Here is a 19,866-nt window from a genome sequence, read left to right as displayed (position 1 = left end):
TGCAAATGTCAAACATAAATTGAAATCCGGTTATCATACAATATGTATGTGCATAATAAAGGACACAAATGTTTCCCGTAAAAAATACAAAGTAATGATGAAATTAAATGAAAATTGTATACACATATTTGTAACATGGCATAAGTATATACACGACCAGTGTGGTTTATCAATTAAGAATACATAGATTAAATAGGTTACATACCCATGGTCATTTCACCGATGGAGGGTGTGGACGAAACGAGAAGACAGAATAAAGACACATATTCACCATCATGGATAGATACGTTGCATCTCATTAACATATGTTTGTTCAGTCCATGAGTGGGTCATGCACCTCACCTGCATCCAGCCATTGTATGTCTATGTGATGTATAAAATGATTAGAGAATGGTTGCTCCCAAATTTAACTAAGTGATAGGGTAAGTATTCAAGGGTTGGTATTCAAGTGTCTATTACCCAGTGCAATGTGAAATAACTTGCACCCATGAATTGATAGTATGTAGTGATTTGGATATGGTTAATACACCCACTGTGAACGCCCGTCCGGCACTGATCTTGATATAAATTCAGTGGTAACTCACCCTTGTTGATCCTACGTGTTTATGCAGTTCTGGAGAGGTAGAAATGAGTTGTGATTTGTATTAGGCTGGGCAAATCAGCTGTACCAATAATGGTAAAGTTATCACAATTTTGTCAGTGAACAGATTACATTCTGCCTACCCGTGTTGGGAACCCCAAGAACCAGACTACCCACAAACCATATCCCCTTTTACACATTGTAGAAATACATGTATTAAGCAGGAAGCCCAGAGCAGAGAGCTTGCCCTCCAGCATACTTTTTCAGTGCTAACCAAGCTTCTTGTCTTACTCATTGCTGTGACTTTGATACCCTTAGGACCTCATTCCGAGTGTGGCGGTAAGTGGTTAACGGCGCCGGTAAGGATTCCGGTGCCGTTAACCCCTTACCGCTGCATTCCGAGGTTCTTTAGCCTTTAGGTAAAACCAGCCGCCCTTAGCGGGAGCCGTTAAAGGACCAGGGAGCTAATAACGGGCCGTTATTAACGGGCCCGTTATTAGCTCCCTCCCCATTCCCATTGAGCCCTATGGGGGCTCGAAAGGGAATGGGGATGGGTTTTTTGAATGAGGAATTACCGGGTCCTGCAAGGTTGGAATGGCCCGGTAATTCCTCATTCAATGAACCCAGACCCGGTATATGGTATGGGGGTAGCCATGGCGCTAATAGCACCATGGCTACCACCAACCTCGGAATGAGGCCCTTAATCTATACTTCCCTTTTCTCCATACTCCAGGGATATCATTGACAAAATGGGTGAACGAAGCTCTTTGGACAATCACACACCTAACCTCTGACTTGCAAATCATTGGCACCCACTGCCAGTCCTTCACTACTTTGGTTAATATTTGACTAAGGACTCTTATTAGCGGGGAAGAATTTAGGTCTTAAGGTGGAAAGGGAATTATGGACTAGGACTACAATAGTCATTGCTATGTGTAACCTTTCCTTACTCCTAACTACGCCCTCCTCTCCCCCTTCATTCACTGCAAGTTGCAGCATTGAGTGTCCACCTTTTTATTGGGAGTGCAGCCACATTTTTGTTTCAGTGATTCTAAACAAAAGCAAACATATATAATAATGTCACTATTCAAATGTGGAGGCGCCCAATTTTGACATTGTGAGCTAAATGCTCACATCTCTAAAAGACCATCAACAATCACGTGTACGTTTTGCCATTTCTTCAATTATATCAGATAGCATTTTTTCCAATTCAAACACTTACACCCCAACGAGGCAAATGACTCATATTAAATATCTTAAATTGGTCCAAGAGAACCGTGGGGGGATTATAAAAAATAAAAAGAGAAACACGCCCAGTCTCAATGATTCTAAAAAAACCGAAAGACTTTTAATTATGTCACGTCGCCTCCCATTTCCACCCACACAATCACAGCAGAACAGGATCAATGGGCACCGAATATCTCCCTTTAACTCTGACATTCTCGTTTTTCCAGTTAGCTTCCAAGTGACCCCTTATCCATGCATGAGAGGCGCAGCCAGTGTTCGCTTCGTAGACAAAAACATCTTTATAATGGACAAAACCGAAAATATTTGTTGAAGCAAATGATTTTAGGGAAAAAGCTTGGACTGATTAAAACTGACATAGGACAGACAGCCTGGCTGGAACCTCTGAGCTGGTTTAAGCATTGCATTGCTTTGTGGTAACGTTTTCTGGTTGCAGTTGGTCTTTCTAATTAACCGGTAATTCAGGACTGTGACAGCGATGTTTATCGAGACGTCATCTAGTAACGCTGCCATCTGACACCGGGTCATGGGGACCTCCACTTTCAGTTTAATGTGTAACAAGTCGAAACGAGACGCAGCCGGAATTTCCCCTGCTTTGATAGGCAGCGCTACTACTGTGCACGCGTGTACAGAGAACCAGGAAGTGCTGCCCAGCTGAGGGGCATCCCTGCAGCCTCTGCTTCCGACTCTTCAAAGTACAGTCATCATGGGGCTGGCGCTTGCTCTGCTCGGGACTCTCCTGGCAATCCTGCTCTGTCTTGGCTTCTTGCTGGTTCTCGGCGTGATTTACTTTGAATTTACGAATTCTGACATCCCCCCTGGGCTAGCCCAACCGGGGAAGCTGCGGCTCATCCATGGCGTGATGATAGGCATGGCAGTGCTGGTGAGTTTATGTGTAACATCATGTATGGTGTACATCCTCGTGTGAGAATATCATGTTCGAAGACACATTTGAGTAACGTAATATGAGTTGCAGATTGTTTATAGTAAATGTAAAACATTTGCATTTCTGTATATTTGTTGTGACCCAGAGCCACGTGGGCGGGGGCGACGCTCCTCTTCTTTTTTGTACATATACTGCTCCTAGACTTTTATTTTACAAAGAAACTATCCCGGAACGGTTTAGTTCCACAATAAATGTGTAGGAAGAAGTTGATACTTGCACTTCAGTGCACTGCACTGAACATTCCCTTAAACAGCAGGTGTGTTTGTTTGGGGGTTTGGTTTGCGCATGGGAGGGGTGTCTGGAGATGCGGTTTGTGGGGAGCGGGGGCAGGTCAGCAGCGAACATAGTTCCACTACTTCTTTTCGAACAGTGCGAATGTCACAAGCTCAGGGAAGCTGCCCTATGCTTTCGCCTTTCTGCATGTATTTTGGTTTATAATGCGGCGCTATGGGCTTGATGAAGACTGTCACAGGGATTTCTGGGGCCATTTCAGCCAAAAAATGTCAGGGAGGCACGGGCCCTAATACGTTTTATGCTGGCACACCACCGCTGCGCCAAGAATCGTTCTCTGTGTTTCCAATCTGAAAGGCATGAGGGGTGCAAATGACACTCAGATGCCCCTTTATCCTCGAATTCCCTTCAAGTCTTGCGTGAGTCGTGACCCTCCATCATGCATGGCTTACATGTCTGCATAGAACACCGCCTTGAGGGCCTACCCCAGCCAAGCAAGGCACAATCCTCAGTAATGCCCCAACCACCCACCCAAGTACTGCACCTCCATAACCCCTACTCAATTAATCCTCAAATTCGCATCCTCCGATGTCCGCATTTAACTGATGGCCTCCCAGAATGCAACCAAGAAAAAAACAGGACTGGGCCACCTTCTTGCGCAGGGCATGTATCATCTTGGCAACGTTATCCATACTATTGGAATTGCAAATGTATGCTTGTCCCTCAAAACTTTCATATTAACCCTATAACGTCCGGCACTAACTTTATGGAGAAGCTTAAGTACAATCAATTCAAAATGGCTGAAGTCACTTTAAATGCCATGCTATGGTGGTATTTTTATCCAGCATAAGCGAGTGCGGTTGGGAGAGAATGGGAAGTACACCTTGTCAGATTATGACCAACCTGCTCACAGACAAGAACCTAAAGAGATTTTATATTGTAATTTCAGTAAATCCGCCCAGGTACTACCCAATTGTATTACCGTTAACGCCACTTGGTCCGGCGGTATTACCGCTGGATTACAAGTGTAAATCCCCCCCTTTTTTTAGTCCATTGGACTCTGAGACATTTTTGGCAGAATTACTGTGACGGTATTTCTGCTGCGGTAATTTCGCCAATTTCTCTGCACTAAGAGGGAGGATTTACCTTCAGCATGATGCTGGAGGTAAATCCCCCACTCAAAGGCCATACTCGTAGTATGATGGTGCAGGAAAAGTGGCTGTAATTCCGTTATCGCCAATTATTTACTGCACTGCCATATTTGTAATGAGCCCTAAGGAGTATTACCACTCTGTAGGTTTGAAGAGTTTAAAGGGGACTTGCTTCTGGGGAGCTTTCACAGCGTTAGAATGATCTTTACTATGCCAGTCTGCATCGCCCAGGGTGTGGTTTAGTGTATATCGTACAGCTCTATCACAGTAATGTTGCAGTGGGGGAACCAGCTGAAGTTCCCTCTTTATTTTCATTCACGGAGATCTGTGTATTTTCTTCCATTATGATTGATACTGGGGTAGCAGAGGTTACTAGTTTCTCTCACCTTGTGAACTTGACTCGTCTCCTCTGGATTGTTCTCTAGGAGTCTTCTTGGTATTCTTTCATTTTCCTTCCAAGGCGTTCACGGAAGAGATAGGATCTGTCCCCACCTGCTGTAACAGTGTCTTACTGTGGGTGGTATCAGCCGGGAGGAGCACCTGGGAGGAGAAGGACCCCAGTATTAATGGTGTTATTGTAAGCAAATTCAGCAAAGAGCAATAAGTCTTGGCTTGTGGTGGAATAACATCAAAGGTACTCCTCCTTTGTATGATTCAGCTGTTCGGTCTGACCGTTGGTTTGTGGCTGGTAACCAGAAGATGAAGCTCTTTCAATACCTAATAACTTACATAACACTGACCAGAATTTGGCGGTATACTGAGAGCCTCTACTAGCGGTTATGGAGAGAGGAAGACCATGTAGCCGGAATATCTCCTTCAAAAATACAGAGGCCATAAAAGGGGCAGAAGGTACCCCTGGCAAAGGGGTGAAAAGCACCATTTTGGTAAAAGAATCAATAGTCACCATGATGGCAATACAGCCATTAGTAGGAGGAACGTTTACCACAAAATCAGTCGAAATATGTGACTAAGGACTCTTAGGAATTTGTGATTGTAGTAGTTTTCAAGCATGCTTCAATGTTGAAAGTTCGCTTTGAGAACATTCCGGACAGGTAGACACATATTCCTTTATGTCTTTCTTGAAGGTAGGCCACCAAAATGTACGCTTAATGGGATCAAGGGTAGCATTTGTCCCTTTATGGCTGTCAGATTTATTGTCATGAGACCAGGACATTTCTTTCTGTTGACGTTCAGATGATGGTATTACAAGAAGATCCTCAAAAGATAGTAAATCGTCTTTCTTTTGAATCCGTCTGGATATCTGTGCCCGCTGAGGGAGTTAAGATCGTTAACTCTTTTTAGAAAGGCGTTTAGGGTGAACACTTATCGTTTTTCACCAAGTATCTTTTCAGAAGACGTAATGAAATGTGTTCCGTTTATGTTACTTCGTGAAAGAGTGTCAGCAATGATATTTTGACTGCCTGGAATGAAGCTTAGAAAAAAGTCGTATTGAGAGAAACAATGCGCCCATCTAGCTTGACGGCTATTATGTCATTCCACTTGTTGCAAGACTTTTAAGTTTAAATTGATCTAAGGCCCCTAGAAGTAGATGGCACCATTCATTACAAGCTTGTCTGATTGCCAACAACTCTCTTTCTATGACTAGGACTGAGTGTTCTGGAATAATATGCCAAAGGGTGTTCTTGTTTGTCCTTGCCTAATTGCTTCAGATTGGCCCCAATAGCACTATAGGAAGCATCAGACTCCACAATAAAAGGAAGTTGTTGGTCAGGTTGAGTCAACCCAGGTGCTGAACAAAAGGTGACTTTCAGTTCTTGGAATGCTGTCTCTGCCTCCAAAGAAAGTATACATCTTTCTTCAGCAACCTTGTAATAGAAAGAACAATGTTGGAAAAGGTCCTAATACATCTTCGATAGAAATTGGTGAATCCAAGAAAACGCTGTACATCTTTCACCAAAGAAGGTGATGGCCAAGTCATGATGGCAGCGGTTTTGCGAGGATCCATTTCTGTTCCATGATCAGAAAGAATAAATCGAAGATAGGGAACGGAAGTGACTTCAAAGAAATGTTTTTTGGGTTTGGCCAAAAGGTGATGTTGACGTAACCGTAAGAGTACCTCCTTCAGATGTTGTTGTTGATGGAGTTGTCGAGATGAAGAAAATACAAGAATGTCATCCAAATAGAAAATGACTGAATGGAACAGAAGGTCTTTAAATATTTGATCCATGAATCTTTGGAATATGTCAGAGGCATTGACTAAACAAAAAGCATAGTCAATGCCAGACAGAGCTGACGCGCACCAGACCGCACATGTAATACGGAGACATGGGATTTAACCCTATGAAAAATGAGTACAGCATGAACTAGACTTTGCCCAGCTTTGAGAAAGGCTTTAGTTAGCCAAAACACGTGTCGCGCATAAGGGCACCTCAAAAATAATAAACAAAAGGCATAATTTGATATTCATAGTGACCGTATGGAGTTCTGAATGCTGTTTTCTATTCATCTCCTTTTCGTATACAGAGGATATAAGCATCTCGTAGGTCTATCTTGGTGAAAAGGGATGCCCCTTGAACAGCTTGCATGATATCATTGATTAGCAGCATGGGATACCTGTCCTTGATAGTAATTAGGTTAAGCCTGCAGTAATCAACGCAAGGTTGGAGTTCCTTAGTGTTCTTTTTGGGCATGACGAAAAGAGAAGCACCAGCTGAGGACTTGGATTCTCGTATTAGCCTGTTTTGTAAATTGTTGTCTAGATTTTCGTTCAGGGCTTTATTTTGTGGTATAGAAAGAGTACACATATACATATGACCAAAACAAACCTAGGGTTTTGGGACAAAATTGATGGCACAATCCTCAGGTCTGTGAGGGGGTAATTGTCTAGGAAACCTATCTTCCAAGAAATCAATTCATTCATGCTTAGCAGGGGGAATCTGGTTAATTCCTTGAAAAGCAATGGCATGAAGGACTAGTTCATGGACAAAGGCAACGTTGAGTTGTCCAGAAGACAATGCTTTGTAACAATGTTTAGTGCCATGTCCTGGTTGGTGGACCATTAGATTTGGGGGTTATGCTTGCGAAGCCTGGGTATTTCCAATATAACTGGAAAGTGTGCAGCACAGATCAAATCGAAGGATAAGTCCTCATGATGGCTGTTTATAGCCACTGCCATCTGAATGGATCTTTTGGAGAAAGGTCCTGAGCTCAAAGGCTGTGCATTGACTCCTTAAACAGGCTGACATGCTTCCTTATCTTTTGCAGGGATTTAATTATTTTCCAGCCAAAGGAATTATTTTCCACTGTCCAGTAATGCAAGGACTTCAAAAGCAGGTCTATCTCCAAAAGCGAGATTAATATGAAGAACCATCAATCGGCTGTCCCGGACAACATTGAATGAATCTTGAGAAATAGCGGGACTGCTAGGAGAACCCTGGATCATTGTTCCTTCTAAGACCGAGGTCTGACCTTTCCCTATTTTCTTGCGGGACCTTCAGGACAGTCTCGCAAAAGATGACCTTTAGAACTGCAATAGAGGCACAAACCATGACCCCTCCTTCTCTGTCTCTCTGCAGAAGGAAGTAAGAGGGCAGCAAGCTGAATAGATTTGCATTGGTTCATCATTGGTAGGTTCCTCATTTGCAGGTGTTTGGGGAGCATGTCTGGCCACCGAGCTGTTTCCTCAGTTCCTTCTCTTTTCGTCTCTACGTTCTGAATGTCGATATTCAATTTGGAGAACCATTAAGATTAGGTCAGCAAAGTAGATGGATGACTTACATGCACCAGTACATCGTTAATGTCGTCCTCCAGCCCTGTTCTGAAGATAGTTTATTGTGCAGTCTCTGGCCACCCAGTTTCAGAAGTGAGCTTTTTGAAAGAGGTAATATAGACAAGGACATCTGAGCTGCCTGACTAATGTCGAGGAGGGATTCATAGACAAAATAGGCCAATTCAGGGTGCTCAAACATCTCCTTCAAGGCCTGAACAAAGGTGGCAAAATCTGCCAAAGGAGGACTGGCTGATATGACTAATGGCGTGGCCCATGTTAAGGCATTCCCAGTCATATTAGACACCATAAAGACAATTCTGGTGTGGTTGTGGCAAAAGCGGCTGTACAAAACATGAAATTAACTCTGCAAGAGTCCAAAAATTTGCACATGCATTTAGGTGACCCATCAAACTTCCTAAAAGCCAAACCTCCTGTAGGTAAATCCAGAGATTGAAGATCCCTTTCAGTAACCATCTGTCTCAGGGTGGCATTTTCAGCTTTTACATTTTGTACTTCAACTGTGATTCCTTGTACCGCATTCTCAAGCTCCTGTATATGCTCCACAGTAACTGATTTTGTTAAGTATTGCAATCTCTTACCTAGTGAACTTGACTTGTCTCTTCTGGAGTGTACTATAGGGGTGTTATTTGTATTCTTTAATTTCCGTCCAAGGCGTTCATGGAAGAGATAGGGTGTGCCCCCACCTTCCGCCACCGTGTCTGAGGTGACAGGTCTAGACAGCTGGAGTGGTCTGGGAGAACACACCTCAAAGGGGTAAAACCAGTTAAGGCACAAACCCCTTCCCGCCCCTCCCCTGGTGCTGAGATTACAGGAGGCAGTCACAAGAGTAGATGCAATAATGGCAAAGACTCCAGGAGACAAAGGCACATCCAAGGAATGAAGGCAGCAGCAGGCATGAAGGCACATTCACGAAAGGAAGGCAGCAGCAGGAAAGCAATTCCGGAGGAAGGGCAGAACGAGGAAACGGCAAGAAATACCAGATTCGAAGGAGAAGAGCAGCAAAGAAAAAAGGGGGAGGCTCCAATAAGGGGCCAAAAGAGTGAGACAATGCTGGAAACAAGCGTATTACCCCAAGAGTAAGAAGGAGAGTTGGAACACACTGCACTGATCAGATCTGACTAAATGGCAAGCGGAGATCACGGCTGCCATCTTGAAAAAGACTAGACCGGTCTAGTGTAATGGGGCTCTTGAGGGTCCTCAACGCCAGCGTTGCCAAGGCTTCCATCGCATTGCTGTGACGGATTCCCACAGGGGAATCCATCTTCACTCTCAGCAGGTTTCCTATCTAGTCCTCTCAACCAGGCATTCCAGTGCAGAATCCCTCTTGCGTGCATTGTAGAGGCTGTCTAGTTGCCTACCAGCGACCTTGAAAGAAGGACCGTAGTTTGGGGTTTTGCCTTGGTATATTTTTACCTGGAAACAGCAGCAGCATCTTCGGTCAGCATCTCTCTTGCTCCTCTCTTCTTCGACAGAATGTGAGCTGCTGCCTTTTAGAAAATAAACCGGAAGCACGATGATGAGGACTGATGTAGTCCACACTAGTGTGAAATGTATGTTATGGGTCTGTTGTGCTGTTTCAGCTTTTAAAGTTTGAATTGATCAGGTGAAGTTATTCTACTGCTAATTGTATATATTCTCTGTTAGTGGAGAAATGCTAATACATATTTTTCTACTAATTCTAATCTCTCATTCCCTTTTAGAAATACGGATACTCTCTCGATTTACTTCAAAGTAGAAACATGGACTTTGTATCAAGAGTGAATTTTCCTCTTCACATTCATCTAGGTGGCATAGTTTAAACATTTTCACATTTGGCAATGGGGATGGATAGAAAAGGGAAGAGTGTAAATCTCAACCTTTGTGGCATGCAGAGTAGTGTGCATGTTCCATTTAAGAAGTAGATTGAAGTGATAATTAGCTGGGCAATAATTGTGTAGGCCAGGGTCTGCAATCTGTGACTGTCAGATGTTTTGTACTACGACTCCCATATTCACTCACCATTGTCTGTGCTGGCTAGTGTTGGTAGGAGTTGTAGTCCAAAATATCTGTAGAGCCAAAAGCTTCAGTTCCCTGTTCTAGGTGTCTGTGCAAGTCATTTTGTCAAGTGCCAATTTTGAATCTTCCAGAGGGGTCATCTTCCCTGAGCAACATGGGGGAAAAGGGTTCATAGTGAATTGTTGATTTAGAAGAATTCTCAATGAGCAATGCCAAGAAGTGGTTACATCTTCTTTTCTTGCCATGTTTATTCCCTGTATAAAGTCCCCTTTCTTTGCAGCCAACACGTTCAGTGCCTCTTGTTCACTGGGCTCTTGGAGGGGCGGTTGTTAATGTTACTTTAAATCCATTTAGTCAAGCTCGGGGTCTGGATGATGGGTGGGCCCTGCTAAAAACCTCTGGGCTCTTAATCGCCATTGTGGTCTCTGACCACATGCCGGGAAGGCGAAAGCTCCCTTTCTGACTATGAATGTTCTAGCTCTTTGTTTTGGCCACACTGCTGCAGCTTGCCATGTGGATTTTTCTTTTTTGCGTGACCATCCAGGCTGTTTATACATCCTGTTCACTTACTTTTCCACTGACATCCCATCCAAATTCATAGCTAGACACAACTTCCTTTCATCACGTGGGCTCACAGTCCAAGAGCTTTTTTTTAAATGAATTTTTTAAAAAAATATAATGGCTTTTGCAAATGGTCTTTAACATCCTTCAAGACCTGCAGGTCAAATAACCTACTTTATCTACTCTAAGAGAAACAAACTTGGTGGCATAACATTTGTTGTATTGGAAAACTATAGGCACACATGACAAAATATTACCAGCAATGAGAATGTGCCTTTTTAATATTATCCGCCTCCTGGACACTTTGAAACACAACTTTCAATGCACCACACGATCTCCCACATGTGAAGTACCTTTAGATTATATTCAGTGAAATAAACCCTGGTTAAGAGAGAGTTAAGTGATCAGGTTTAACGTAACAAACCCCTGAATTCAGCAATCGCGTTTCGAGCAAGTCCACCTTAACTATGCGCCCCCCTGTTGCGCAGCATCTGACCACAATGATGACATCACTGGTGACATCACAAATTCTTCTTCGGGGAACACTAGCCAAGCCCTGTGGCCATGACCAGTGGCCAATGCCAAATTGCACCACTAGGTTTTGTTGGGGCTCACTAGCCATGGCCTTCAGCCATGGCCACTGTACATGTTGCACCAATAGGTTTCTTTGGGGCCCACTAGGCATGGCCTTTGGCCGTGGACACTGTACATGTTGCACCAATAGGTTTCTTTCGGACCAAGTAACTAGCTATGGTCAGTTGCCACGGCTTTCGGCCGTGGACACCTTACATGTTGCACCAATAGATTACTTTGGGACCACTAGCCAGGACCTTCGACCGTGACTACTGTACATGTTGCACCAAAAGGTTTCTTTGGGGCCCACTAGGCATGGCCTTTGGCCGTGGACACTGTGCATGTTGCACTGATAGGTTTCTTCGTGGCCCACTAGCCATGGCCCTTGATCATGTCCAGTGGCCACGGCTGAAGTACCAATAGGTTTCCTTAGGGCCCACTAGCCAAGGCCTTTGACTATATAGCCAGTGGCCACTTCCTTTGGCCTTAGCCTCTGTACATTTTGCACCAATAGGATTCTTTGGGGCCCACTAGCCTTGACCTTCGGCACATAGACCCATTGCCCCCTGCCTAGGAGATGTGATCACTAGAGGTGTAAAATTATGTATTTTATTTCACTCTCTCCCCATTTTATCAGGATTTCCCTCGATATTTCCCCAATAATGGCAACAAACTACACATACAGTAGCAGTGAACTACCCATGCCTGTGGGATTCCGCTGATAACGCTCGAAAATCAAAAACTCTTCTTTGTCCTCACAGGCACTCTCCAAGTGCCCCCCTCCTCTTTTCATGGTCCCCCACTCTCCTCAATTGCTTTTTTCCTCCCTGATCCTCTCCTGGCCATTCCCCCTATCACTGTTTGGTTGGTGTGAGGCATTTTCTTCTCCAAGGTGGACATGATTGAAATGCGAGTGCTGAATTTGAGGGGTTTTGTTGCATTCAGTCTGATCACCTTAACTCTGTTAACAAATGGTTTGTCCCTGAATTTCAAGGGTTTTGCTGTACCTTAGTTTCCTCAGGGCCTACTAGCCATGGCCTTTGGTCGTGGCCACTGTACATGTTGTATGAATAGTTTTCTTTTGGGGCCACTAGCCATGGCATTCAGTAATGGACAGTGCCCACGGCCGAACATGTTGTATAGTTTCTTGAGGCCTCAGTAGCTATGGCCTTGGCTGTGGCCTCTGTACGTATTGCAACAATATCTTTCTTTTCGGCCTACTAGCCATGTCCACTGGCCATGTCACACCATTCATTTGTTAACAAACACCCATTTCCCCCCGCTCAGTAGATGTATGCGCTCTAAATGTTTCACCTTTTTTATAACTCCTTAGTCCTGTGATCATTTCACAGTCATCATTTCCAATAACAGAAATTCCTGCGGTAGAGTGGCGGTACGCCAGTTCCTGCAATAATGGCAAAAATTGCTCAGAATTAAAAAGTCTTCCACGTCCTCGCAGGCACTCAACATGTGTTTCCCCCTTCTTTTCTCCAGGTCCCCTCACTCCTCTCAATCGCTTTTTCCCTCCCTAACCCTCTCCCGTTACCCCCTATAACTTATCGCTTTGTGTGATGCACACTTCTTTCTGAGCATTTCTTGCAGCATTGCCGCTGTAATCTCGTGAGATTCACGCGCCTGCCCCATATAAACTGAACATTTTCAACACGTAACTGGCTCCCCAACCCACCCCCATGTCTCCAACTTCACACAGTGTCTTCTTTCCCACTCCAAACCTTTAGACTGATGTGATTGCTCTTGGTATTTATAAAGCACATATGGCCAGGCCATCTAAGCGCTGTTGTACAAAACAATCAGTGTTCCCCTTTGAGTGTCTACATAAACAGAAGAGTTGTGAGTCTCTTTCTGATGTCGAGAACGTTATTAAACTCTTTAAGGTCATGGGGGAGTTTATTCCAAAGTTTGGTCCAAATCTGCCCAACTTTCTTGAAAAGAAAATGTTTTTATTGTGCATTAGTCATTCATTTGACTTCACAATTACAACATCTTTCTAATCAAATGTAACAAAAGAAAACATAAAACAAAAAACAGAAACACAGAAAAAAAACACAAGAAAAAGAAAAACACAGATAAAATTCATCCGATTACTCCAAAATTCATTGCAAGATCATACCAGGCACATATCTAGAGTAGGGCCTTATTAATTTCATTTTATAAAATGCAACTCATTTAATAATTTCAAGAGCTCTAATGACAAGAAGACTTCCACCACTGCAGATAATCTTAGCCAGAATTCTTCAGTCTTAAGCCAGTTCACATGATATACACATTGTGTGAAATATGTACATCTCAAAGGCTCTGTAGATTTACATGTGATTAATAGATGTCGAAGATCTTGTAGAGCTCACACTCCACATAGATCACAATTTCCTTCCTAAGGATCTAATTTAATCCGAATTCTTTGAATCTCTCTGGTGTTAAGTTTAATCTTAATCTCAAGAGTTTGACTCTCCATCTGGGGTCGGGAAATCTTCTTATATATGGTAAAACATAGGTTTTTGATTTGTCACAAATAGCAACATTTAAAAAAACGTAATTTCAGAAAAGGGCGACTTTGTTAAAATCCAATCCATCCTCATCAGTGAGTGTTTAACCTTATCTGAGTTATCAATCAATGATGTCTTTGTTTCATCGCTCGCTGTCATAATACTTCGTACATCCTGTTTCAAGGTCATTGAGTATTCGCAATTTTCTGAGTTCAACAGTTCTCTTATGTCCAAATATAAAGAGTTCTTGTCTGGTAGGATCACAGATCTTTAGAGTGTTAGTATTTTCAAATTCAAACAGGCACGTAAAGATTGTCGACTCAGTTCATACCGTAAACGAGCAATCGGCAGAGACAGAGGGAGAGATAAACGTTCTTCCATATCCAGCCCTCTACAAGAGCCCAGTCTAGTTTGTGTGCATACCCATTTATTTCCATTCCATGAAGAAATATCAGAATTACTTTCCCTTTATAAAATGTAATCAATTGCAATAATGAGAATTGGCAATATTTAAAAAAAAAAAATGTCATTTGACTTGTAAGTTGAGATATTTTACTATCTATTTGCACCTCCAGATCTTTTAATGAAGGGGATGTTTTAAATTGGAAGCCCAAATATTGAACTTTTTTTTTAATCACAGGTAGAATTTGTGTATCCAACTTCCAAGTGAATCAGGGCTATTAATGTAACGATTTGCCAAAAATCACAATGTTGGATTTATTACAAGGTCATTCAGATTTGCATACTTTCCCACAGCTCTAATAAAACGTTGAAGGCCTGTGGGAGTATAGTCTAATAAGACTATATCATCCGTGTAGGCCAAATAATTGATTTTACATTTGCTGATTCTTGGACTAGCCAAAGAGAATGGAGAGAGGAATTCTGCAAGGTCCGCTAGGTACAAATTAAAGAGACAGAGAGCTAATATGCATCCCTACCTCACTTTTCAATCTGTGCCGATTTTAGTGGAAAGATGTCCTTTTATATCTAACTTCACTTGTATGGTGGTCCGGTCATGTACGTGTATTATTATTGCCAGAAATCCTTCTGGTAATCCCCATTTTTTTAGCTTTTGCCACATTCTACCTCTGTCCACCATGTTGAGCGCTTTTGCCAGGTCAATGAAGGATGTGTAGATGGGTTTTACCTCTTCCTTCTTACTTTTATCCTCAATATCATTCAATAATAGTCCATTTAATGTTGTTGAAAGTTTCTTTCTAAACCCAATTTGGAGCTTCGAGAGAAGACCTTTAGATTTGGCCCAATCTTCTAGTTCTTTTAGAATAATGGCAGTGAATATTTTGCTATCTGAATCTAACAGGGCGATAATGAACTGGATCAGCCCTTTCACCCTTTTTTTTGTTAATAGGAAGGATGATGGCCCAGCTCCATGAGTCTGGATATTTTTCAGTCTTCACAATATTCTTAAACAGTCTATATAGAATTTCAGTCCAGTTTACTATATCTTTCTTCATTATCATATTTGTTAGGCCATTAGGGCCCGCTGATCTCAATCTGGATGCATGATTTATTATTCTTTCAATTATTTCTCTGTCTATATGAAGTTGTCATCTTGCCTCCTTTGATTCCAGCAAGAATTCTAGCACTGATTCATTAAACGCCTTATTAAAATAGTTCAGCCAGTCTTCTTCTGCTACCACATTAGACTTCAATGCCTCTTGCGTAAGGGTCTGATCATTTACTATTGCCCAGAAATGTCTAGCCTTAGGCGGCATCACTGCCTCTAACATCTGCTAACCATCTTGCACACACTACACAAAAATCTATGTTCAAAGGACCAATTGCAGTATGAATTATGTAATTCTTTCTTTTTTAGAAGAAAAATATCATCCGAGAGGCCTGCATGTTTTAAAGCACACAATTCCCTATTTGGTGCTTTCTTCTTTAGATGAGTCATCGGATCTAGGATTACACCTAGATCTGGGGGGCTCTATATCCCATAAATACTCATCAAAACTGCCCGTTGAACATAAACAGTGCACATCTGCTTTTGTCTCAAACTGCATAATTTCTTTCAATTTTGTATTTAACAATAAACCTTCACCGTTAAATCGAGCAACTTGGTTCCCTTTCATATTTACCAAATCTTAGAGGATATACATTTTCTTGTTTCAGGTCACCTACTGAAAAGGTGTCTTGTAAAGAGCTGTGGTCACTAGTGCTTAAAGCTTCTACTTACAACAATGAAAGATCTCCGGAGAGGCCACTAGATAATCAATGATTGATCTTGCTTTCCCGCTTGACCATATTGGTGCAGGTTTTAGATTTCCCACTGTGTTTCCATTAATAATTTGCAGGTTCCGCTCAGTAAAGAAATAATTCCATGTCTCCCAATGGGACCTTCCCGAGGATGTTCTCTTTGATGTATTTGATATAGGAATACAGTGGGCATTCAAATCTCTTGCAAGCAGCATCAGATCATTTGCATATCTAATATTCACATCCATAAGTACTATCGATAAACCCTCCAAAAATGTTGACAAATTAATATCTGTTTTTATTTTTTCCATAAGCCACGCCTCTTTAAAAAAGATCAGGTCGTGGTTATGGAAAATGTGTCTGCTTGTAAAATTATCTCTAAAAGAGAAGGGACCACATGTGTTGTAGCTAATATGCTTGACCCTTTTCACTGCTAAAGTAAATCATCGCACTCATGTAACGTCTGTAAATCTATTAAAATTTCCAGAAGCAATGACCATATCTTCGATTTGCCGTTGTCAGCTGGATCTCTAATACCACTACTGTGCTTCGTTTCACTATTCTCATGCAATTTTCCAGGGTATTTGTTTCTTTGAAGGTACATGAAAACCTGACATCCCTCTTGTCATTGTTTTCCCTCGTCTCTAGTTTTGGTAAATAATGAAATACCTCCTCTATCCCCAAGTTTTTTAGATCAATTGCGGACATTAACAGTGCGTCAACTCCCACATTAGTTTTCAATATAATTTCTACAATGTATGTCACTTTTTCATTAGGGAAAGATATACGATCAATGTACAGGGTGGAAAACAAATATAGGTCGGGCACCTTTCGAGTAAAGGATAACATAGTACCACGATTTAATGCTCTACGTCTTTCATTAGAGTTCATCTGTCTCAACCAGATTCTTGGCGCTGCAAATGGCTTAGGTGAAAACTGTTTTAAATCAATATCACTAGCCATATGAGCAGTCTCTGCGCCAAGTCTTAATTTATCGTCACCAAAAAATATTCTTTTGTTCATTGGACAAATTCATCTGATTGTCCCCGTTCCCCCGGTCTCTTCTTTCTTCTTCACTAGAACTCCTTGTTGGTTGTTTGGCATTCACTAATGCAAGTGTTGGGTCATCTGTTATTCACCGGGGTTTCACCCTTATTCCTTTATCCTTGTCCACATTGTTAGTTGTTTTTTCCCTCGACAAAAAATGGGTGCCAGACGCACAGGCTGGACAACTATGTTAGAGTTGTCCATTGTTTGCAGCCCAATAATGACGTTAATTGAAGGTTTCCAATGCATTTCACGTTCTTTGCTCCGCGTGTTTTTATTAGAACATAGCTGTTTGCTCAAAGCAGTCTCATTACTCATATCCACTTGTTGCCCAAAGGAAGTGATTTGCGTTTTTTCCTTTGATTTATTTGTCTGTTTTCCTTCTGCAATTTTATTAAATGCTTTTAAAACATTCCTCTTTCCTGACTTCTTCTGCTCCATAAAAAGTAATTACCAATATAATATTGGCAAACAATTGCAGTTTTTTGATTTCTGAAAAACCTCTCAGCTGCAATGCACCATGGGAGATACAGATATAATTTTGGGAGAATGGGGCACCACGTTCTCCGTAAAATATTTTAACAACTACCGGATGAATAAACCCAGAACGCTCCCGGAAATCGAATCAACGCTTCATGCCCAAGTTGTTTCGTACCTGGTCCAATGCCGTCCGGTGTTTTTTTCTGTGTGCTGCGCAGAAATGTTGACTTTCTCTCTAGGGAAATGAATGGGAGTAGGCCAAAAACAACATTTTTTGGTTTTCTTATTAACCTTTTCATTTTTTGAACGAATGTCTCCCACAATTTCCAGTCTGAAGGGGGGGGGTGTTGGTTGGTTCGAGTTAGGGTTTGAATTAGTCAAAAACTTAGGATTTATGTTCGTGTTAGGATAAGCAATCCCTACACAATGGGTCCTCTCTCCCCATATTAAACCAGCAGTGGTCGGTCTGGTGCATGATGCTGAAAACGTTGAGTTTGGAGATATAGGAGATAAAAATGTCACTTTCTGCCTCACTTAGGGTCTTTCAGGTGACCCTTGAGAAACTGCCCGTGGCTGTGCCCAGTAAGCTACCTCTCTCCATCGACTAATTCAGCCTCACCTACAAGGCCTCATGCTGTGCTATGGCCTCCCACTCCACCTTGCCCCATCGTCAGAAGGCCATTAAACAACTCTATTGTGGATACTATGGTAATTTTTTGCTGAGTTAAAAACTTCAACCATCAAGTTGCAATGTGGCCATGTGGGCGAGAAAGGGGGAAGGGAGTGTCTAATGTGGATTTTTTTAATATGATATGCTGACTGGTGTAATGTAAGATCCTTATTGTAGCACACCAGTTCTATGCTACATGGTTTTTGTTATAATTACTTACAGGTCCAACTGATTGCTCCTTGTTATCTCTTCTTGGAGAAAGGCTGATCCTGCAGCTGCTTGGTTCTCATTGCACATTCAACTCAGACCGTCTCTAGATCCCACCCCCACAGTCACCTTCACCAACAGGCTTGGACATACTGGCACAGATTGTCTTCCCCCACTGGACTCCCCAAAAGAATCCCCGCACCCCTGCAAGCCATAAAGAACACAGCGGCAATGTTCATCCTCCACCTACCCCACACTCATACATCACCCAAGCTCCCACCAGCTCCCCTTATTCCAGAGAATTGCCCGCAAAGGATTCTGCATTGTAGTCAAAGCTATCCATATCCAACCCCCATCTTACCATTACAACAAAATGAAATGTATCATGTACCCAAACACCAGACAAGTTAACCAGCATCTTCTTCACCCTCCACTCTGCAAACTAACATTCACAGAAGAACAAGCATTTACCAGTGGGCTCACAGAGCATAAAACATCCACCAGTTGTCATCCACAGTGCACCGTCCTTAACCATTTTCTAACGCCTCAAACCATACCTATTTCGCCACACCTAATCCAGCCTCTCCACTTCACCTCTTATCAGCCGTCTGTTATGGTCTTCCTATCCTGAAAACATTTTGCAATTTCTGTTTCACCGTCTCACCTCTTGCACATTTGAATCTTGTAAGGCGTTTTGAGGTCTTCTGGGTAAGACCACTGCTGGACAAAAACCCAAATAAAAAAAATTAATTACAATTAGTGGGATGAACCAGGTGTGCTGATGCCATCTAGAAAGCAGCTTTGGACAGTGCAGTTAGCACACACTCACATTTCAGAGGGGACACTCGACCACACGGTTGAGTATCATAAAAATGGAACTCGACCCTACTAAAAAGCACTTGACCATGCTAGTGGTTGAGTGGATTTAGCGAGGTATGCTTTTGCAATGAATTGAAGTGGTAATGTCTTGAAGGAGGACTCTGAAACATTTGTTTCTGTCCTAGAAATTATTAGCAAAAATATTCCTACTCTTCGCACCCCAACCCTGTTTCACTGGAATGTAGTGCACATTGTACCCTGGGGCATAATATAATAGTACATTCATTATCAACTTAGAAATCCACGTTCAACCAAAATGGGACTTCTACACATTTATAATCCTTTTTATGCTGTGAATCAAATCATTTAAGTTCTACCTAAAAGTGAGGTAACATATCAAAAAGCTTTTCCACTGCGCCAACCTACTACTGCAGTGGCCTCATAGTGCATGGATGTATATATATATATATATATATATGTAGAATGTGTCATATTGTGCACTTGCCGGGTATGCTGTCCATGCCCTTAATGAGGAAAAGAACAGGGGGAGGGGTTGAAGAAGGTGAAAACTAACATCAAATGTTAGAAAGTGATTCTAGGAGTGGTGGGCGCAGGATAGTGTTTGTGATAGATTAAATGCATGTAGACTAAGCGCAGGTGGTCAGAAGAAAATTGCAGGTAAAAAGGCAATTTTAGGATGCCTATAACTAGAGGCAACATTACAGTAAGGTCAGTTTCTTATTATGTTATGTTACTGTTTCATAATGCACCAAATCACCATCACACTATTTTAAAAGAGCTGATTCTTGTCTGTGGCGTTTTACACCCATGCTTGGGGAAACTAGACTTTAATCGGTTGGGAATAATATCAAATGAAAGAGTGAAA

General features: G+C 42.2%; 1 protein-coding gene across 1 annotated transcript in view; it reads left to right on the top strand.

Annotated features, from left to right (window-relative positions):
* Positions 1-2,424: 2,424 nt before the first annotated feature.
* The window catches only part of AADACL4 (arylacetamide deacetylase like 4), a 158,889-nt gene continuing 141,447 nt past the window's right edge, over positions 2,425-19,866 (top strand). The window contains exon 1 of the mRNA XM_069610905.1: positions 2,425-2,708. Within this exon, the coding sequence (XP_069467006.1) occupies positions 2,532-2,708 (177 nt within the window). The 5' untranslated portion in view covers positions 2,425-2,531. The remainder of the gene's footprint in view (positions 2,709-19,866) is intronic.

Source organism: Ambystoma mexicanum, chromosome 8 (genome assembly GCF_040938575.1).
Source record: "Ambystoma mexicanum isolate Mex_15411 chromosome 8, UKY_AmexF1_1, whole genome shotgun sequence".
NCBI lineage: Eukaryota > Metazoa > Chordata > Amphibia > Caudata > Ambystomatidae > Ambystoma > Ambystoma mexicanum.
This window is presented reverse-complemented; position numbering and strand designations above follow the sequence as displayed.